This window comes from Ammodytes marinus (assembly GCF_949987685.1).
Source record: "Ammodytes marinus genome assembly, chromosome: 12".
Taxonomy (NCBI): domain Eukaryota; kingdom Metazoa; phylum Chordata; class Actinopteri; order Uranoscopiformes; family Ammodytidae; genus Ammodytes; species Ammodytes marinus.
Window position 1 is genome coordinate 26,597,231 of NC_137216.1, and position 22,053 is coordinate 26,619,283.

Genomic DNA, 22,053 nt, shown 5'->3' on the forward strand with positions numbered 1-22,053 from the left:
CCTAGGCTGTGTGTATTAACATAGTAAAGAGACAGGTAGTGGACTGTGAGGAGATATTTACTGATTTTGACATCAAGCTTTCTCAAAAATCACTGACTGCCTTATTTCATTTCATGCCCATCTTCTCTAACACAATCTCACATGTTTATGCACATACGTCCTGAACAGTCAACTCAACCCTATCAGTGGTGTGTGTGTGTTCCATCGGATCCTGTAAAGTCAAATATGATCAAAGAGTGTGTTTCTGCTGCAGCTTCTAACTGCCACTTCTGATGTACTGTTCAAACAGAAATCCTGCTCCAAGCAAAACCCATCCTGCTCTTCAGATAACGATCAATAACACAAATCTCTTTGTACGTGCATGTGTGTGTGTGTGTGCATGTGTGTGTGTGTGTGTGTGTGTGTGCGCTAGTGTGTTTGCTGTAAATCTGAGTAAGTAGCCTAATGGATTGGTATAACAACCCTGCAAAGATACATCTCTCATTGGGTTCTTTTGGCCCCAAACAACATTCATTTCTAACATTGTACATGTTCACGCTTATTACGCTACGGAACTTCCTACTTAGCAACAGTTAATATGTAATTGTGTGGCCAAACCTTTCTCAAGTCTTTCTCAATGTCTTTTTAGATATTGAGCATGACTCCAAAGTTCCCTGCCCACCACATACATACAAAGTATTGTTGAAAAAGTATTCCATCAATTCTTAAAGGAGTAGTTTGTAACTACTCTGCAAAGTCTATCAGTGGTGATATGGCAGGAAGTGATCGATCAAAACACATTTCCATCGCAACAGTCTGTTACCCATAGCAACTGTGAATAACCCTATCAGTGGGTCAGTTATCCAGACCGTAGAATGCAGTGCTGGAGCAATCAGAACACAGCATTCATCATCAGTGCCGTTTAATTATGTGAACAATTCTAATCACTAAAATCAGCCTCTTTTCACCCAAAACTCTCCATGACAATTACACAGTGTAAAATGATTTAAGACTAATTCTAAGTCCTTGACTAAATAACTTAATAAGATCAGCACTTTTCACACTGCAATGAAGAATTTGCTAAGGCATACAAAACATTACACACACACACACACACACACACACACACACACACACACACACACAGTCTCTGGTGTACGTAGTGGGCTCCTGTTGACATGTAATGGATCCTTTCTAAATGGATTAAGGGGTAGACTGTGAAATGTGCTGAATGCGTTCACTCGGTAAGAAGGGGCCCTGTGGGGTCGAGCAGGAGACAGAGGCAGGATTAAGTCACATGTTGTGTGTCTGTGGTGACTGTGCGTCATCTACATACTGTGCCATCAGACCAATTCACCGTAACCTCATCTATTTGCCCATATCATTTAGCAGCCAGTGGCCCTGCATCAAAGGCAGAGATGGCAATACAAAGACCATTATTATAAAATTAGCTCTATGATCCCTTTATATGTTGCCATCAGACCAAATCACACTGTAAGCTAGGGCTGTTTTTTTTTTTTTTTTGAGGGGGGGGGGGGGGGGGGGATTTGTCATTAATGTAAACGATGCACTTGTGTAGCCTTGAAAAAGGAGAGGAGTTATTTTGCCTACAGCCCCTGATCTCCTGAGTCTTGAACAAATGCGACTAGTTCTGCTTTGGAAGTCCCAGTTGATGGCGCTTGTTAACGCTGTGTTTGACATTTGTCCTCTGGATTATCCTTTCTTAAATGTTACCATCGTTTCTCCTTAGGACAGCTGAGAATAGAAGAACACACACAAACAAAACAGCGATTCTAGCTTCATCATTACTGCAGAGTTTTCGGATCAATTCCTCTCGGGGATGGAGACCAACTGCAGCAAATAAAAATATAGAACTTTTACATGAACTAACTGTTGTACACAATTGCATTTGTTGACTATTAATTCACAGAGATATATATTTCTTCATTCCCCGCTCTACACCATTGCCCTCTTTCCTTCATTAACTTAACTCAGCCTCTGTCCCGTCTCTTCAGATGTATTCGGTGCATGATCCATTTCCCCACGTCTTTCGGCTTGTCATCTACATTAAAAATATATCTCAGTCTTTCTGTCCTCTTCCCTTTCTTTATCTCGTTTTGACTTTCTTGTAACCTACACCAAAACATGATTTTGTACTTCTGCAATGAGGTTGAACCTAAATATCGCATACAGTTAATGGGTGGAATCAGCGACTGAACGCTTGTTGACTTAAATTTGCGAATATATCTCCTCAAAATCCTGTGTGTTAACATTGTAGCTTGCAAAATGCCTGTTTACAAAGCCTAAGCTAGTTGACTCCACCTTTGAAGTGGTCTTTTTTCAGTTCACACACAGCACAGACAGGTAGTGGATCATGAAGAGATATTCGCTGATTCTGACAAGTGATCTTTACAACAAGCCTTTTCCAGAATTGCTGACTGGACCTTTTATTAATAGCTTGTAGTTTTCCCCCGTTCGTAAGGGCAGAGTGAGTAATTTTTTTTTCGCAGTGTGGAATCCATTAAGCCGTGTTGAAAATAACATTTCTCTCCCGTTGGTTACACCATCTTGGCTTTTTCCTCATTTTCCTTGTGTGTAGTGTGTGTGAGTGTGTGTGTGTGTGTGTGTGTGTGTGTGTGTGTGTGTGTGTGTGTGTGTGTGTGTGAGTGAGTGTGTGTGTGGCCTGCCTGCTGGCACTGCAGCAGCAGCTAGTTACTGAGCATGTCAGCACAGACGTATCTGGGAAGGGGAAAAAGATTCCCAGGGGAAACTAGACGACTATTGCTAGAAAACACAGCAGCACATATCGAGGGTGGCCTCAATGTGCTGCTGTTCTCTTATTGTAGTAATGTCGGAATATATTCAAAGATATACTGTCGATTCACCTTCTTAACAATCTCTCAATGGCTGTCTATTGCAAATGTTGCAACAGATTGTTATCATACAAGCAAATGTTCTACCATTTTGCTCGCACACGCACACACACACACACACACACAAGTATATAAGTCTTTAATTGAAGGGGTTTACTCTCATATAAAATAAATAATGTTGAAGCTATAGCACAAGTTAAATATTTACAGGTTAACTGAACTGCTGATAGTTTTGGCTTGAAAACAGTCCAATCAATGTGTCAGCAACTCAACAGAGCACTAATAATGACTTCTTATCGCTCTCATTACATTCTTATCACTTCAGAAACCAGAGTGGAGACCAGATGACACGGGACAGAGAGCAGCCTGCTGAAAACAGATAATCACAATCACAGGAAGCTCCCAGCCCATGGCAACACAAATCTATTTGCTTGATGAAAGAACCGAGGTTGAAATTGTGAACCATTAAGATCATGATAAAATCTTACTTTCTAATTGTAATATGGATCCTGTAACCATAACAACATTGACTTACTGATGTTTTTTTGTTTTTGCTTTTTTTACTAGACAAGATCGGAATATTTGAAGATTCCTTCAAACTATTCTTCACACTAACAGCATCATAGCCAGTGTGAAAACTCCCATTATACTCAATAAGGCTTCTGTAACAAGCTGCAAACGTCAGGGAGCAAAGCAGGGGTTTCTCCTTTACCTGAGCTTTAACAGACATCCTCTTGCCCTTTTCGCCATGTGCATCAGCTACTCCCTCCCTCTGTGTTCCAAACTAACGAATGAGGAGGTCTAGTTTGTTGACATTTTGGAAATCTTCAAGTTGCTGTACGGCTGCAGTGATCATTACATATGTATGATACATCTTTTTGAGCTTGTTTGCCGTCTCATGAGAAAATCTTGGCACATCTTTACATGCTGTGCTGCATTTTTTAGCGTAGAGTCGCATATACTCATCGTTTCATAGTGATTGGCAATGCTAGCCAATCCTACTCTATCCGTCTATGGAACTCACGAGCCCTGAACTCAGTCACTATCACCTATCTGATTCCTTTTTATCTAGTTTAAAATGATCTATTTATAATATTCCTCATGTCAACAACGTGTGCATATGTAAATACTTGCAGTAACTTCAACACTGTACCTTTCTTGTGTATTCTGTTAAAACCTTTATTGTATTTTAATTTATTCTATTGTATATTTTTTTTAATTTTGATAATATGGAGTCCTCCAAAACAACATTTCACTGCACATACTTTATGAGCATGTGAATCAAGAGAGTCACTGTGCTTTGCCGCTGGGTAGTAACACAGTGGCAGTCAGAGAGAGAGTACGATGACCTGAATTTGTTTGACGGCTTCAGTGCAGAAATGAGAGGGAATCAAATGCTCCCTGGTGAGATCAGAACGACAGCGGAGTGTGTATATATATATATATATATATACTGCCAGTCTTCAGGCTCCAGTCTCACATCTCTGGACCACAGACAAGCTAAGCTCCGTATTACAGCACAGACTGACAAGAGTGTAAGTTGAAATAAGTTAAAGTTTGATACTTGGAGAGAGAAGGAAGGAGCAAGACTGACAGGAATCTAAGGAAACTAGTGAGAAAAAAATCACGGTTCTTGGTGGGAGAGACAGTGCATGTAAACACACTCGTTATTTTTCTTGTTCTTTGTCTTATCTCTATCTCTTTGCCTTACATTTCTTCTTTCTCTACAATTCCCCAAACCAACCATATTCCTACCTCCTTAAATGTGGATTCAGCGATTCTAGGAAACCATTGTTTTCAAAATCCCTTTTCGGCAAAACCAGTGAATTTCTCAAGATCTGCTACCTCCCCTGACTGTGTGTGCATGCAATGAAAGAAAACCCAGTGTTGATACACAGCGTAGGCTCTGTAAAAGGCCAATACAGAGCCTAGGCTAGCTGACTCCAGCTTTAAAGTGAGTTGTTTTCAGCGCACAAACAGTATGGCCACGTATGGACCGTGAGGAGATATTCACTGAACAGTCTACACTTTTCTCTCTCTCTCTCTCTCTCTTTCTCTCTCTACGTCTCTCCCTCCTCATAATTTCCTCCATTCCTAACTGTTTTTCCATTCTTCACCATCATTATCTCAGTCCGTCTGTCTCTCCGCCACCGTCCCCTTCATTTGCTGTTCCATTTCTGTCATTTTCTTTATCTCCCTCTTCTCTCCCTCCCTCCCTCCCTCCCTCTACAGGCTGGTTGTGCTGTAGCTTCATTTGCCTGCAGACTGTGCAGCAGCTCCGTTAGAACACGCTCTCCTCTCATTATGCTACATTACAGGCTACGGCTCGCTCCCCCTGACCTTCTCCCTTCTGTGCAATCTGCTGTTCTGAGCTCAAATCATTCACAGCGTTCCAGAACCTTTACTTTTCAGTTTGACTGAACAAAGAAAAAAAATGTATAATGCATGTAAAGCCAGTAAAAGAAAAAAAAAACCTGGAAAACGGGGGCGTCCAAACTTGGGACCAGATGGTTAAAAAAAGTATAAAGTCCTTGTGAAATCTACAGTAAGATTATTGTATCACTATTGCATTTCATTCACCAGTAGAAATAACTTCTATTGGGGACATTGCTAGTGGGTCTTGAACTGAGGAAGTGCAAGTCATGGAGCCAGGTTCAAGTCTTGTAGTAAGAATTAAAGGCACATGAGTCATCTTGGACCTTAGTCTTCTCTTCTCCGGTTTCAAAAAAAAATTAAAAGTTTGCTCACATATTTATGCAGAGCCAAATAAACTGAGCATAACAATAGTACGGCGAGTGTAGTGTATCTATTTAATCTATCATACTGACTTACCATATATATATTTTTTATAAGGGTAAAGATCATGAGGCTTTGTATAATCCTTCATACTATTCTTCCCAACAAATCATATCATGTTTACATACCTTTGGGACATGAGCCCTTTTTTTCTTTGCAATGGGCGTTCTATGTGTTTCAGATGGTCAGTTAGATGAGGTACAAAAGCCTGGTCTGCTAACCACACAGGGTCAACAAGGCTGTGATCCTTTTTCTTTTAAAAGCACAGGTCAATATCAGATCGCAGGGAATGAAAACTATTCCATAACTGTCTCATGACTAAGCCAGCACGCACGCATCTCAATGGTAGATTACATCCCTGTATTGCAAATCAATTTTCAGCAAAGAAGCCCAAAACTGCCTGAAATTAAGCACGCTTGATCGGATGTTGGATGAGATTAGTTTGTCCTGTTGTATCATGGTACAATGCAATTTCACTGCCTCTCCTCCAGACTCCCAAATGTATATTATTGCACACATGGGAAGCCACTCCATTCCAACCACCTGTCATGGCTGGAGGGCCATTGACTGTAATTCCACACAATTTTCTTCCACGGGAAACTGACTTTATTGATCTTGGCACTGCCACCGTTTTAAGTGTCTGTGAATGGAAACGCCTGCTTGGTATAGAAAGAGAGTGAAAGTAATCAACACATATGATTAAGGTGTCAGCTCATCAAATAGTCACCTGTGTTATATATCAGGTTCACAAGCTAACAGCTGCTAAAACACAATGTCTTAGTTACCATTTCTAATGTTTTAAACAGACATAATACAATGCATTGCGTCAAGAAAACAGCTTTAGAGTTGTTGGAATATGTACTATTTCAGCTTTAAACAAACTAGTGTGCTAATGAGCTGCAGCATGTGTCTGCAGAACAAATTTGGGAGAGAACAAAACCCCAAAACACCAAAATAGCTGCAAGAAGAAAAATAAATTCAGGCAACACATTTTGTTTGATTAAAAGTTTGTCTACCTGCCAGCGAAAGGAGCGAATGACTTTGCAGATTCATCAATTATTCTACATGCTAGAGGAGAAATTTATCTTCAAGCTGCTCAACTCTAATGTGACAACACTGTAAAAAATTAACTGAGTGAGTCACAATTTTTTTTCAGATTATCCCCGAGCCAAACTACTCATTTGTGTTACTGTCTACAGATACATACAACAATGTTCGTCTAAACATGACAACACAGTTTTAAGTCAACTCTTGTCAAGTTCATGTTTTCATCCTAATAGTTACTAATTAGCAGAGAAACAACACTGGAATTGGGCCATTCCCTTGTGAGAGGGAAATATAAAAAAAAAATACAAAACAGAGCAATGTGGGGCAGTGAAGAGAAGAAAACAGACGATAGGGCACGAGATCATAGCTGAGGGGAGGGAACAAAAAGTTAAGAGTTCCCAAGGAAAGAGGAAAATAAGAATAATGAGGATTAATATTTAAACACGAAATAGGGACAAGTTAGCCTGGTGCTACCAGACCATCGTACTTAATTTCATTTGTACAGAAGGTCTGGAACTGCTCTATTTGGCAAACGTTCACTCACTTGGAGGCGGGTGTCTGTTGAAGTTTAAAACTATTGGATCTGCCCAGTGCCACTCTGGATCAGCCAAACAATCGCATAACGTTTGGTCGTGACGTATGTCATGAGCCGGCTTCTGACGGTGCGTTCCAGTTGTACTGGGAACTCGGAAATTTCCTACTTCACTACATATTGTAGTCTATGGATCTACCGGTACCTGGCAACGGTAACTTGCTAGAGCCTAACGTTTAGTTATTTGGATGAGAAAGGTTGTAGGCGTCCATACTTTCCCGAGCAGATGCACTGGAACACAGACAGGTCGGAACTCGGAACTACCAAGTCGGACATTTCCGAGTTCCGAGTTTAAAGAAACGCATCATTCAACTGAAACTGGAGCGCAACCTCAACGTCATCGTTCTCAGCCACTCGCTGATTGGACACTCAGAAATCTGATTTGAGCAGGATCCTACTAATACACCCCAGCCCCAGACTGACTACTGAAGGGAAAATGAAATTTGGGCGAAAGTAGGTAGGCGGGCGGAGCCAGGCTAGGAACAAGTGGTGAGGAGAATACAAGAAGTCATTAGAGGAGGATAGAAGCATTGTGCAGTAACTATAAGAGAAGAGAAGAAGGAAAATGTATAAGTGAGTGCTGAGGGAAAAAAATATATATGAGAAAGAGATGGAGCAGTAAAACAAGCTAGGAGCAAGAACGAACAAACGTCTTTAAAGCCTCTTAGATAAAGGAGAAAAGAAAGGATGAAGAAAAAGAGAGAAAGGGTAAGGAGTCAGGAAGGGTAGGGTTGGCAAGGACTTCATGATGAGAATAACTAAAAAGCCTTATTTTTTCCACTGAGCAGCACAATTCCTTTTGGCATAGCATCATTCAAACACAAGACTCGTCACTCTTACCAAGGTGACTACACACAGCGGTTCACCTCCCTATTCTGTCAACCAATCAACAGACTTCAGTGTGTAGCTCCACCCCTTTTGGAACGGCTTGGTACCGCAACAAAGGGTGACAAAAATAGGTGCCGCACATTTCTCTCACTTTGATACATTTGCACAAAATGTATCTGGAGCATATATTTTTGTATGTATTATTTATTAATGCATTAATTTCACCACAACGTTCAGTGGAAACAAGGCTAAAATGAGGAATGCACAGAGAAGACAAGGGAACTAAAATATGGAAAGAAAGGCAAATACATACAAAAGGGGGAAGAGGATGTGGAGAAAGAACAATAGAAAGTATAAAGGACAGAATAAGACAAAGGAGCAGAGGAGCGAGAAGAAAGAAAAAGACTAAACACAAAAAGCGTGCGGGAAGAAATGAGAAATGAGGGTAAGAGAGCTGAAAAACACACAAAGGAGATTTAACACAGATCACATGAGACAGGGAGGAGGAACATAAGGAGAGAATACAACAATAATATGAGATGAGAGAGAAGAGAGGAGATGATCTGTCTGTACAGATCAGCACAGACAGGAGGCAGAGGAGAGCCAAAAAAAGAAAGGCTTTGGCTGTGTTCCAATCCCCATACTTACCTGCTATTTAGTATGGTAGAAAAAAACATATAGGTTGTCCCAAAACATGTGGTCAGATGGAGCATGCAGAGAAATATCTAGATGCTTAACCCACATCTGGTTGAGAATTTTTAGTGTGGAAATCAGAATGTATTCTTTGGCGATTCTGACCCAAAATCAACTGCACAGCGGAAGTTACGTAACATCTACGGAGCCTCCCAGTGAAAACAACCAGCGGATATGTCATCAAGACACAACTTAAATGTGCGATGTTTTGACTAAATAAATAAGTATGTCCTAATAGTGTGCCTACTGCTTGTAAACTAGATGATTGTTATGATCAGTTGTAGTATGTAGAATAGTATGAATTTGAACACAAGGAAAGTGTGAAAGAGAGGAGGCGGAGTTGAGGACATTAGGTAGGCACAGAAGGAGACTAAAAGAACAATGCCAGGGACAGACGGCAGTAAACACAATCCATCACTGCTGCTCAGCCCGGACTGTCCCAGAACAACACCTCCTCCTGATGAACGAGGAACTCCTTTTCTTTAAGGAGAGACAGTGTCGGAAAATAACACCCTTTGTTTTTTCAATCTATTTTGCTAGCATAACATGTCTTCTTTCATACTGGTATGAATCAAAGGTCCATTTCTCTAAACCTATAAAATGTATCCAAAATCTGTTCTGTTCAAACTTTGGACTCTAATATATTGTTAACGTGAAAAATATTGTAACTCCGGCTTTATCCAAAAATCTATATTTTTGGTTTTTAAAAAGATACAAATTTAAGCATTATTCGTTAGATATTTCCAAATTTGAATATTCATTGAAACATTTTTGATTTGTTTTTTTTAAACTAAAATTGCTTTAATCTAAAGAATAAAATGAAAAGGTTTAATGATGATATCTACATGTTAAAAACCCCATTCACCTGCAGTTTCTAGCCTTAAGGTAGTGTTAGTAATCACACAATTTCCCCTGGGAAACTTCCCAGTAACATTCAATCTAACGTCACCACTGGTTGACAGGCGTGACTAAAGGGTTAAGTGCCTTGCTCAAGGACATGTCCAGTAGTGAGAGTGAAGAATGAGCCTTCCCCTTTGCGTTTTAACCCCTCGACAATTAATCAACATCATTTTCCACTACTTCGATCTCTTTATCTGTAACCCCACACACACACACACACACACACACACACACACACACACACACACACACACACACACACACACACACACACACACACACACACACACACACACACACACACACACACACACACACACACACACACACACACACACACACACACACACACACACACACACACACACACCTCTCTACTATCGCTCGGGTGGGCTCTGATGAATGACTGAGTTTGATTTAAGGGGAGGAGCTGACATCGAGCCAGGGAATGCGAGGGGCAGAGTGAAGAACGAGCGTGGCATTAGTTGTTGCCAGAGGTGGGCAGAGTAGCCAAAAAATTTACTCAAGTAAAAGTAAGTTACTTTAAGATTATAATTACTCAAGTAGAAGTAAAAGTACTCATAAAAATTATTACTCAAGTAAGAGTAAAAAAGTATGCAGTGAAAAGACTACTCAAGTACTCAAGAGTACAAGTAGGCCTACTGAATTACTCTGGATTTATTTTTGAAATATACAGAGCAACACAAACGGTACAGAATAGACACGAACATAATATAAAACAGCAATGTTCAAGTAAAGATATGTTAAATAACATAATTTTAAATAAAACAATAAATAAGGTATTTAAAAATCAAATGAATAACCCTTGAACTCAAACAATAATAAATTAATTATCTGCCAAATTAAATACATAACCCTTCAAATAAAATTATAATAAATTAGGCTTGTCCAAAATTATATTAATTAAAACCAATACACTTATAACACTGTTGCAATTGTTTTGCACATACACATTTTAAAACAAATTCCTACAATATGTCACTGGCCCTGAGAAAATTATCTAGGTTGTGTTTAGCCCCAAAAATATAAAACACACAAAATTAAACTTCATTACACATCAAAACCTGCTGGCACACTCACTTAACGTATGAAACTACAGAGTGGCTGAACAAAGAGACTACTCTCAGACTCTCACACAGCCAGACTGGGGCATGCGAAGTGAGTAGGCTACAGGGAGAACAGGACATGTGTCAAAGAAGAACAGTTTCTCTGTAATTGCGAGTGTGTGGGAGTCTGTGTCACTGTGATTGTTATTTTGTGAGTTAGTGTGATTGAGAGCTTGCGAGTGTGTGAGTTTGTATTTGAGGCCAGGGGTGTGGCTATTGCTCCTCGGAATCAGCGGTTTCTTCCATTTTCTCGACTCACCCAGATAGTCGGTAAAATATGCGTTTAACCTACATGGCACGGCCACGGACACAACATCGGTGCGGAACCGCAGCCTTTAAAAAAGTCCGCGGACATTGTTGAGCCCATGGTTGAGCACTATGACAACATGACAACACTTGTCATGTGACTGAAGTGGCTGCATTTGATTGGCAAGCTTTTGTAATGTGGTTTTTATTGGTTGAAATAGTCACGTGATAGAGATGTTGGCTGAAGACGTCCCCGGGGAAAGAAATCATGAGAGAAATAGCTCTCGCATGTAATAAATAAAATATATTAAAAAATAAGGTAACGACCGTCACGTAGCCAAATGGAACGGCGTAAAAGTACCGTTCTTTCTTCAGATATTTACTCAAGTAAAAGTAAAAGTATGTTGCAATAAAACTACTCCTAAAATTACAATTTATTCAAAAAGTTACTCAAGTATTTGTAACGGAGTAAATGTAGCGCGTTACGACCCACCTTTGGTTGTTGCTTGTAAAGCACTTAAAACTATGGCGCGTAACTTATTTTGGCCCCATGAGGAATTCCGAGTAATTATAACAACAATGTTTTAATGTTTCAAGAAATGTTTCGGTTGTTGATTCTACTGCTAAGAAAAAAACCTGGACGTACAGCAGAAGGAATAAAATCCATGCACGATCACTGAAGGCTTAACCCAATGTAGATGCGCCGTCAGAGGCTGTGTAATTACTCAGAGGGGGTGGAAGTTTGAGGAAAAGCATTAAATATTATTGTGTTTTTTTTTTAACATAAAAAAAAGAAAAGAAAGAAATATATGACAACCAGAGGAGAGAATGGACAGAACGCCCAATTGCTTTTCTTTCTGTACATCTTTCTTATTATTCTTTGGTAATAAAAAGAACAAATAATTTTCCAATTCCAGTTATTTCTTCACCTTTTTCTTTCATTTCCTGACACTCATTTCAAGTTGCAGCAAATTGCCAAACACCTCTCACTCTCTTCACGCTTGAGTGAGCGCACCCTCACAGACTAAGGGATTACTTACTTCCTGTCCAGAGAGGTAGTAGGCAGCCAGCAGTCCTCCAATGAACCGAATGTTGACCTCAAACACGGACACCTCTGCATTTTGCTATAACAAAAAGAGCACAGAAAAAAAAACATCAGACAACACAAATAATGGACTTTTGTTCAATTCATGACAACTATGTATTTGTTAACACATCTTGGATAAGACAGTAAAATTTAAAAGCAACAACTCTCCAAGTGAGAAAATCTTTGTTTCACTATTTATTTTTTTCATCCTAGCAACATATCGATGTGGATTAGCATAACAAGTGTCATGGCCATTGGAAAGCCTTTGAAGGAGATCCAAGAAATGAAGGAACTTTAAACTAAAGCCAGAAACTTAATACAAGTGGTGGATAAACCCTGCACACAAGTCTTTGCATATTTTGTCCACTAATTAGGCCCACAGTCGTGACCATGGCTATGATTGTGTTGCTACGAGGGAGAGGAGAGAGGATGTTGGTATTCACCTCAATTTCCATGTTGGCAAACCACCATTTAATTTGGGCTAAACCTCAATAAAACCCGCTATTTCTTCCACTCTAATGGTAAATGGACTTGTATAGCGCTATATCTCCGTTTATCACAGACTCAAAGCGCTTTACATTGTTTTTGTACACATTCACCCAGTCACACACACATTCATACACCGATAGCAGCAGCTACCACGCAGGGTAGGCTTAGCACTAGGGTGCTAAGCTAACTAAGCTAACTATCGGGAGCAATTCGGGGTTCAGTGTCTTGCCCAGGGACACTTCGACATGTGGCGGGGAGATCGAACCTCCGACCCTGCACACCAGAGGCGAACTCCCTACCCACTTCGCCACTGCCGCCCCTAATGCTTGCCAGAAAGCACAACAGATTCTGTGGTCTCTGGTAGGCACGTGAACCATAAGCATTTCCAATACATCTAGTATATCTAGTGCAGACATACTCGAGGCTATCATAGAAAGGACATTCATGTACAATTATTCGACTTCTCAAGGGATTGACAATTTCCTTGATGCCATGGCAACTCCGATATATTACTTCCGAAGTGGAAACACCTTGCAGCCTCCGTACATTAACATGCTGAGAGCTGCTATTTCTATGTGACCTTCATGTAATATTTTTACAGAACAAATGAAAACATGCAAAGAGATGAGGATAAGCCACACTTATCTCTAAATGCCAATCTGAAATAACTTAATACAGAGTAAATGTAGTTCAGAGGGCACAGAGAAGAGAGAGTTGAACCGGTTGGGACAAAAAACAATATCTAGATCGATGCTTACACCATTATTGGCACAGCTTTCCGTTACCAGATGAGGCAATGGTGAATTTTAGTCAGGAGCAGGTGTCGACGGAGACCATTCATAAACCGGTTTTGATGCTAAGCCGTGACATCCTATCTCCAGTTTTTGGGCCAGTCAGCGGTGGCAGCAAAATCTCTTCCCATTTATTTGCCCTGCTGGACATCCAGCTACCCTTCATTAACCTCTTAATCCTCCCAAGAGGCTATCGCTGCTTCTTGTCCTTTCTGTCTCTCTTAAGGTCTCAGAAAACTGTCAACTTGCTGTTGGAAAGTCTTTGCACCAGAACCAAATGGGGTACAGCCAGTCTGCCCTCAAAGGATGATCATTTCCACCAGATTTTTATTTTCTTCTACTCTGTATTTCTCAGTATTATATATAGCTTTCTTCATACTCGCCATCTCAAGATCTGTAAGCGATTTGAAGTGGATTGGATTTTAGCATCTTGGTCACAACAGGTCACACTCAAAACAGGTCACACTCAAAAAGGCGACTGCTATTTCTGCATCTTTACAAACTGGTCACCTTATTTGTTTTCCACTTGGCTGTCAGTAAAATACAGAAAGAGTGGAGCGGCACCTACAATCGACCTTGAGTAAAAATGGATTTGCACACTGTCAGAATGTGTGACAATGCACTGGCACTTGCAGATGGGTCCTCCCTCCCTCAGCTCCCATGTGTGCAGTCGTGCTAACGTGAGAGTGTTGCATATTGACTGCAAAAAGGAATGAGATGGATAATAGCTCCTATCTACACAGCTCCATCTACATGATATTTTCTCGGGTTTAATCATCTTAAACCTTAAGTGTGAATCTTAATGGCTCTTGCTTTTTCGTTCTGTTTTTATCATCTGTCTATTATTTGCATTCTTTATTAACTTGCTGTTTGGACAATACAGAGACCATTATTTAAGCATTGATGTAAGCCGCCTGCCACATACACGTCTATTCAACCTACAAGTGTTTGCTGGATGCCAGTATGTCGCAGACAATTGCTTTTAATATCCAATGATTTAAACCCATTTTTTTTTGCTTAACCCCACAGTTACTTTGCAGAATGAAAGTGCATAAGCACAGCAGGAAGCCCATACCTAAACAACAGGGGCTGCTAGTGATACGGTGGATGCAGCATCCAGTGGCATGTTGAGCAGAACTGTGTGATAAAGATATAGGAAGATCTTGTAAAAGCTCAAGGCCAGCTTTGTTTGGCAGCATTCATCTACCTAACTCCATTGTCTGTCAGTCAGGCTCACTCGTTAACCATTTAAGAGTGTAGATAGGTGCCGAGAACCCCGCAAGCAGAAGGGCTATAAAACAGCCCTGATTTAAAAATGCCTGCAGTGAACGCAGACACGACAGCGAGGTATCACGGAGCTTGTGCAATGACGCATGGGAGCAAAAACAAGAATAGAAGTTGTGATTTAAATAAATTGTTTTGTGCTGAAGCTGCAAGATGGCACAGAAAAGTCATTTCCTTCTCTGATCTTTTATCATTAGATGTGTGATAATGAAATACTGTACTCAGTCTCTCTTGTGAATTAAATCTACTTTCCAACGTTTTTCTACCTCTTCTATAAATATCCGGCACATATAAGAATAAACTGAAATCTGTCAAGTGACCTGTTTTTCTTTTTTTACATTTTAAATTGTACCCTGTCACTACTTTTAAAGTAAAAGTGTCTATTTCTGTGGTCCATAGTCTTGGGCACATTAACATTTAGGTCAATGTATTGTCAACCGTGTTCTTCCTAATACAATCTAATAGCTTTGTTATCAATTCAAGCTTATAATCTAAAGAGTCACCTTGGTAAGACTGTGAGCTAGAGCATTAAGTTCAAAACGTTTATTAGCAGGAATTGAATCATTAAAACTTTGAATATGTGCCAAAATGATGTAGTTCAAGCTCAAATGTTAATATTTTCTGGTATTTCATTGATATCTATGGCGGTCCAACTAAAAATCTTTTGGTTTTGGACTCCTGGTGAGACATAAAAGGACATTTGAAGACATCACACCTTGGACATTTGATACCATTCTATTGCATTTAACAGGCCAAACCATTTGGGAGGATGTTATAAAGAGATTAATGCTAAAATTTAAATAATTGTTCATTGAGGTTGAAGTAAAAAATGTCTTTGAAAATATCAGATTTAATCGTTGTCCTTATATTCTAAGAACAAATCCAATCCGGAATTGGAACAGACATACCCATTAGGCATGGAAAAGACGCAGACATGAACACCAATTACATGTCTTTGTTCTCTCTTGGTCCTGACCTTTTCAAACCCAGACTGTACTAAGCTTAGCATTGAGATAATACAACTGAAGTACTGCTTTAATAAATAAATAACAGTGTCTGAGGAAAATTGAATAGAACTCAGCACAGTAAGATCATCCACTTTAATATCTTTCCATTAGAGACTTTGGTGTGTTTTTGGTGTTCTTTCGGGGGCTGTATGCAATTAGTTTTACTCCGGTTATCTCATATCTTCCTATACATATCTTATTCTTTTACAGGAACAAGTAAAAGTAAATTTGAGGTCAGTACATAAAGAAAAAAAGGAAATAAATAAATAAATAAATACTGTGGTATTATTATTATTCCCTTCGCTTCAATACAGCATCGGTTTTACATGTTCACGGTCAAGTTGTACTTGAAAAGCATTTTGTGAGACAACATTGTATTGGAAAAAGTGAAAAGCACAGCATACATTCACCAGTAATATGAGTTCTATTTTGATTTTCCTTTCTTTCTTTTTTCTTTTTCATTTGAAGTATGTGTTGTGTGTGTGTGTGTGTGTGTGTGTGTGTGTGTGTGTGTGTGTGTGTGTGTGTGTGTGTGTGTGTGTAGCCAAACACACAGTTTGGATGAAACTCTTCACCAGAGCATGTGAAAATATGATTATAGTCTTTGAAGTTTGAAGGGATAACAATAGAAAAACATGTCATCCGGGCGACACAGCTAAAATATTAAATTCTGCAATGACTTGTCATGACAAGCGAGAGAGGAACACACGGAGCAGAGGAAGTCGCTGTCAACTGTCTTTCACCTTCAGCAAAAGGCAAGGAGGGTGTTTGTGTGTGTGTGTGTGTGTGTGTGTGTGTGTGTGTGTGTGTGTGTGTGTGTGTGTGTGTGTGTGTGTGTGTGTGTGTGTGTGTGTGTGTGTGTGTGTGTGTGTGTGTGTGTGTGTGTGTGTGTGTAGGGAGGGGAGGGGAACGGATGAGAGAGTGGACGTCTAATAATGTCAAACAAGACGTATTTCACCATGTACGATCGTGAAAGCTCAGCAACGTCATGAAAAATAAGGGACCATATTTTTCTGCCCCTCCAAAAGACTCTGCATTTAATCAAGTCTGAAAGAATATACATTAGTGTATGGTTCCTTCACGTTTTCCATTGCAAAATTCCATTCTTTTCCGGACTCAAATGTCCAGGCTGGCGAGATGTTTACAATTTATGTTTGGGCGAAAGGTTTCAGTCATCTCCATGGTTACCAGACACCTTCCTCCATCTAGCTTGTTTTGTTGCATATGATCCGAACAGTGAATAACTTTATCTAGCTTGTTTTGGTTTTGCATTGTACTTACTTATGAAAGAGGGTAGGGGCAAAAGTCTGGAAAAACACAAGTATCTTTCCATATTCCCTTTACCTTTTTCCTAACTTGGAAATGACTAAAATCAAATCCATACTTAGTAGGAACCCTGACAGTGTCATGTTCAACACCAACGTTTTTAAGTGCTGACATTCTCACCATGTTAAATCTTCAAGGAAAAATTTGAATATGGAACTCCTGCTCCTTTATAATTAATTCTGGTTCATCAAACTGGGTCGGAGCGCAGTCTCTGACAGCTTCCATTGATTTATCTCTCCATCTCTGCACGCATCGTCTCTGATCAAAATCTTCAATTTAACCAGCGTTATTAAGGCGTGTGTTAACAGAGCACCATTGAAACTGGTGGTGGATCTCTGAGCTGGGTGGATGGATGCAGACGTTACTATGCCCAATAATCCATCGTCTAAGGGGGCAAGGAACGCTGCAGTGGAGGGGGCCCCACCAGGACGCTGGAGACACCAACAATGACTCACTGCTTGGCTCAACCAGACATAGCAGCTATTTAATCATTTATCAGTAGTCGAAGTGGTGGATGTGGTGGTGGGTGGCCGAACTGACAGGTGGTGGAGGAAGTTTGTGGCATGCAGTAAAATTGTGCACACTAGTTAGAAGCATACGAGAACCACACAAAAGTCCCTCCCTCTCTTTCAAAAATGACATCATCCACCTCTGCCTCAACTCTTTCCACAATATCAAATGATGAGGTGAAGATGTATTTAGTTATTTATTCTATAGCCCTGCATCTTCCAGCAGGAGCATTGCCAGCGGATATCTACTATATATAAAAACGTGTATGGCCTTGAGGTTTGTCCATTCAGCAATTATACACTAATTAAAACATACTTATGAATAAATTCCATTTCCAACAATTCTGTTCTGAAAAATACCAATTACGTAATCAATCAGCAATCAATAATAGTCTGTCCTGATCTTAAAGTAAATTGATTAAGTAAAAATACAGCTAAAAAAATCCTTACCATAAAGATTAAACTTGCTTCAACCATGGCACGTTAGCTCAATGTAAAATTAGGGAAATTGCACTCATACATGCATGAATCGGTTAGAGTCTTGACTAAGAGTGATGTCTTTAATCTCCTAAATGGAAATGCAGACTATGCACTTATTCCTGCCTCTGAGCTCTGACTTGAGAGGTTGGCTATAGCCGCACCCTTTGGGTTGAACAAATCTTTGATTCCACAAGAGCCAAGCCTAATAACACTTTTGATGCCAATTACGCTGCGAGGCCACTGCAGGCTTGAAAAGTACTGCTCCCCATGAGCTGGAGAATTACCTGTTTTGTAGAAGGCCTGAGCAAAAAGCCAGAGTAATGCCTCGGCCATATCGCTAAGATTTCAGCCTATAAAATAGCTTACCCTTTCATGAATGTTACAGTGGAGTTGCTGGTGGAGTTCTTTTTTACTCAATTCAAAAGACAAAAGACATTTGCATTTTTTTCTCATCGTCTCATATTCCTGTCATTGTTATTGCATTTCTTAAACATGTTATAATTATTCAACTTGTTCAAGTCTTGTATTGCACTTAGAGAATCCTGTGTAAATCACGGATTTCTACAGGTCTGTTAGTCTTATATTGTTTGCTACAGAAGCTAAATTGGATTACAGTGGCTGCCCCTACAGGTATTATGGATATCAATTTAATTTGCTGGAAAGCCACATTTTCACTTACACACTTTTATTTAATAAATCCAGAGTTTGCCATTGTCAGGTGAATGTGTTTAGTTTCATTCCTATCTACTCCTTCCCATTCATCCATCAATCAGATAGAGTGTATCACTCATCAGTGCAAACAACTGCACGGTGTGTTGTGACCATAGATAGTATATATTGTGATATATTGCCTCGACTTGGAATTTGATATTATGTCTCCAGTTCTGTGATTATCCTGAAAAAAGCCCTTGAGCTGAATATCCATGCGCATAAACCTGATATGTGCAGCAATGTTGTAAAAAGCCTATTTAAACAATAAATGCTGCTATAGTATTTGGAGTGGGGCTTAAAATAAATTGTGTTTTATATGCAATGACGATAAAACTATGTATAATACAAATTCGTAGTTCTAAATAAACCATTCTGAAATTGTATTTTTTTTAAATATTGTTTGCCTGTTTTATACATGTAGTGACTCTTTAAAAGCTGATCACCTCACTCAACCCTGAAATAGTCTTTCAAATTTCATTGTGCTGTAACGGTGCATATGACAATAAAGCTATCTATCTATCTATCTATCTATCTATCTTTATTTCTGTGTCTTTTCTTTACTTTCACTCTATTTCTCGTAGCAATCTCCACGGCCCATTTGTAGCCCCATCAATTCGTCTTCACTTCTGATCCTCCTCTATCTCTTCTTTTGGTCTTTCCATCCAATCTCCTTCCTCTATCCTCGTCCGTGATTGATCTTCTAAATTTCCTCTCTTTCTTCCCTCTATCTAACTATCCATCCATGCTCCTTTCTCCACTTTTCTCCATTCCTGCCTCGTCACACTCCATCTCTCCAGAACCCAATTTCTCTCTCATCCTCCATTCAATCTAAAGCCTTTTCTACTCTTCCACAGTCTCTCCCTCGTTCTCTCCCTCCCTAATACCTCCCCGTATCCCTCTTTCCACCGGCCGACCGACCACAGTGATCCTGAGGTTAATTAGCCCTGCAAGTGTCAGACTGTTAGATCCCCTCTGCGTATAGCTGCTAGGTAGCTGGCCCTGTGATTGCCTCGGTAACAGGACTAATAAGCTCGGGCATCAGACAATTGGAGCAAAAAAAGAAAAGAAGAAAAGAAAGGAGGAGGCATGGACAGGAAGGATAATTATTTCAAGGGAGGGGACCGATCTTAGAAAATTAAGAAATGGAGGGATGACAACTTGGTCATAATGGGAAAGTAAAAGGCAAGACAAGATGATAATGTAGGACAAAATGATAGAGGGATATTTAAGATGAGTGAAAGGATAGAATACCGAGTGAGAAAATTAATTAGGAATTGAAATTGTAGTGCATAACTTCTGTCGCAAAAAAAAATGTGGCCGCTTCTTGAGCTCCTGCTCCTGTCGGACATTCAATTATATGAAAAAGTTACACAATATAGCTATAAGCTGTTGTGCGGCCATTACTTTCTTTTTAAAATAAGTGATAGACATGGCAGATAATAGGCAGAAGCACAGATAAATACTTTGAGTGTCACATATAATTTAGAAGGGGGCACTTTAAGACCATCTGGTTTGTGTCAGGGAGTAGAAAAGAGGTTATAAAGGGGAAAAAAAAGGTAGAAAGATTGACAGTTAGAGTAGAAAGAAATTGAGAATAATAAGGTGAGTTAAAATGAAGACTGGGTTGTAACAGTCTGAAGGGAACACGTTTTTTAAAAAATACCAGAAAAGAGTGCGGACAGAGTTGACTGACAGGTGAAATATTGCAAGGGGAAGCTGGTGACGGGACAGGAGAACTGAAACAGAGAAATAAATGAGAGCTGCTGCAGTTCAGATGGACACGAGAGACAGAGAAGAGGTTGTTACCAGTAGAGTGAGAGGAGATGGAGTGGTGTGTGGGTAATTGATAGAAATGGACAGAAGGAAAGATGAGGGATGATGGTGTGAACCAAAGGCACAGCAGGGAATCAAGCTGAAATAATAATGATTTTATTCAACATTATGATGAAAATAAGTATAAATAAGCATTACAACGATTGTTGTGTTTTTAGAAAAAAAAATTATTATTATTCTATTAAATATTTATTTATTTATTTATTTAGTATTCTTTCGGACAATTCCACACAATACACAATTTTCTCTTGCAAATATTCATACATCATACTTTGTGTTGTCCGAAGGGAGACGGAAGAAGCCAAAGGCTTATCAGGTCCCGCCCCCATTTTCATCAAATTCGGATTCAGATACACAGATTACTGTTACAAAATAAAAATAAAACAAACAAAAAACATTATTTTTTATATATATATAGCTATATATGTATATATATATATATATTAGTGGTGGGCCGATAACGGCGTTAACGGCTGCGTTAACGCCAAACTCTTATCGGGCGATAAAAAAAATATCGCCGTTAATCTCTTAATTCCACCTCCTGTTCGGCTCAGGGGAGATGCTGTTCGCCGTCGGGGTGAACCCCCTTCCGCACGTGAAGGCTTGCTTCACGTGCGGGAAAGCTATAGTGTGAGCGGCCACAGCTTGTATTTTGGTCATATCTAACACTGGACTGCAGGCCTATATAAAAGTGTTGTACCTTTGCTTTCTTTGGGTTAAAAAAAACTCCATCAACTCAGTATCCGTCTAGTCCAAAAAAACTCTGTCAGCTGCTGCTGCAGACGGTGTGCAGACGTGCTCGGAGAATCGGCATCGGCGCATCAACAGTCATTCAATGCAGCGGCAGTAATCATACAACCGAACGGTGTAGAAAGTCCCGTCAGTTAAAAATAGTGATCCAGATTTTAAATCCATGTTAAAATCGGAAGGATATAAAGCTAGTTAGCTTAAAAAAAGTAGCAAACATGTCAACTGTGATGTGTTCAGGCCGGCTCAGTAATATGATTGATGTGTTCAAATGCAACACAAAAAAAAAGAAATTTGAGATTTTGGCGAAACTTGTTTTCCCAGCAAGATAAAATAGATAGTAAAGATGGAATGGAATTATGACCTGTTTAATGTCCTATCTAGAGCTATGATCATATCAGCAATTAAAGCGATAATACAAGTTCTATTTCAACAAAATAATAGAAAAGTATCAATAGTGATATCAATAAAGACTTGGATCGTTAAGGAGTCTTGAAAATGGTATCAATATCAATACAAATTAACTCTCCTGTCATCTGAGAGAAATTAAGATGATTTAATTTTTTTAACCGTTAGTATTTACCGGTTAAAAATATTATCGGTTGACTGGTTTACCATGGACATCCCTTATACTGTATAAATGTATATCATACATTGTATGTTTTTTTTTGTGTTATCCCAGTTAAGTTTATTATTAATTTTTTATCA

The 22,053-nt window shown here is 39.5% G+C and overlaps 1 protein-coding gene across 1 annotated transcript in view; it reads right to left on the reverse strand.

Annotated features, from left to right (window-relative positions):
• The window catches only part of man1a2 (mannosidase, alpha, class 1A, member 2), a 113,321-nt gene that overhangs the window by 33,370 nt on the left and 57,898 nt on the right, over positions 1-22,053 (reverse strand). Inside the window, exon 6 of the mRNA XM_080038233.1 lies at positions 12,122-12,205. Within this exon, the coding sequence (XP_079894359.1) occupies positions 12,122-12,205 (84 nt within the window). The remainder of the gene's footprint in view (positions 1-12,121; positions 12,206-22,053) is intronic.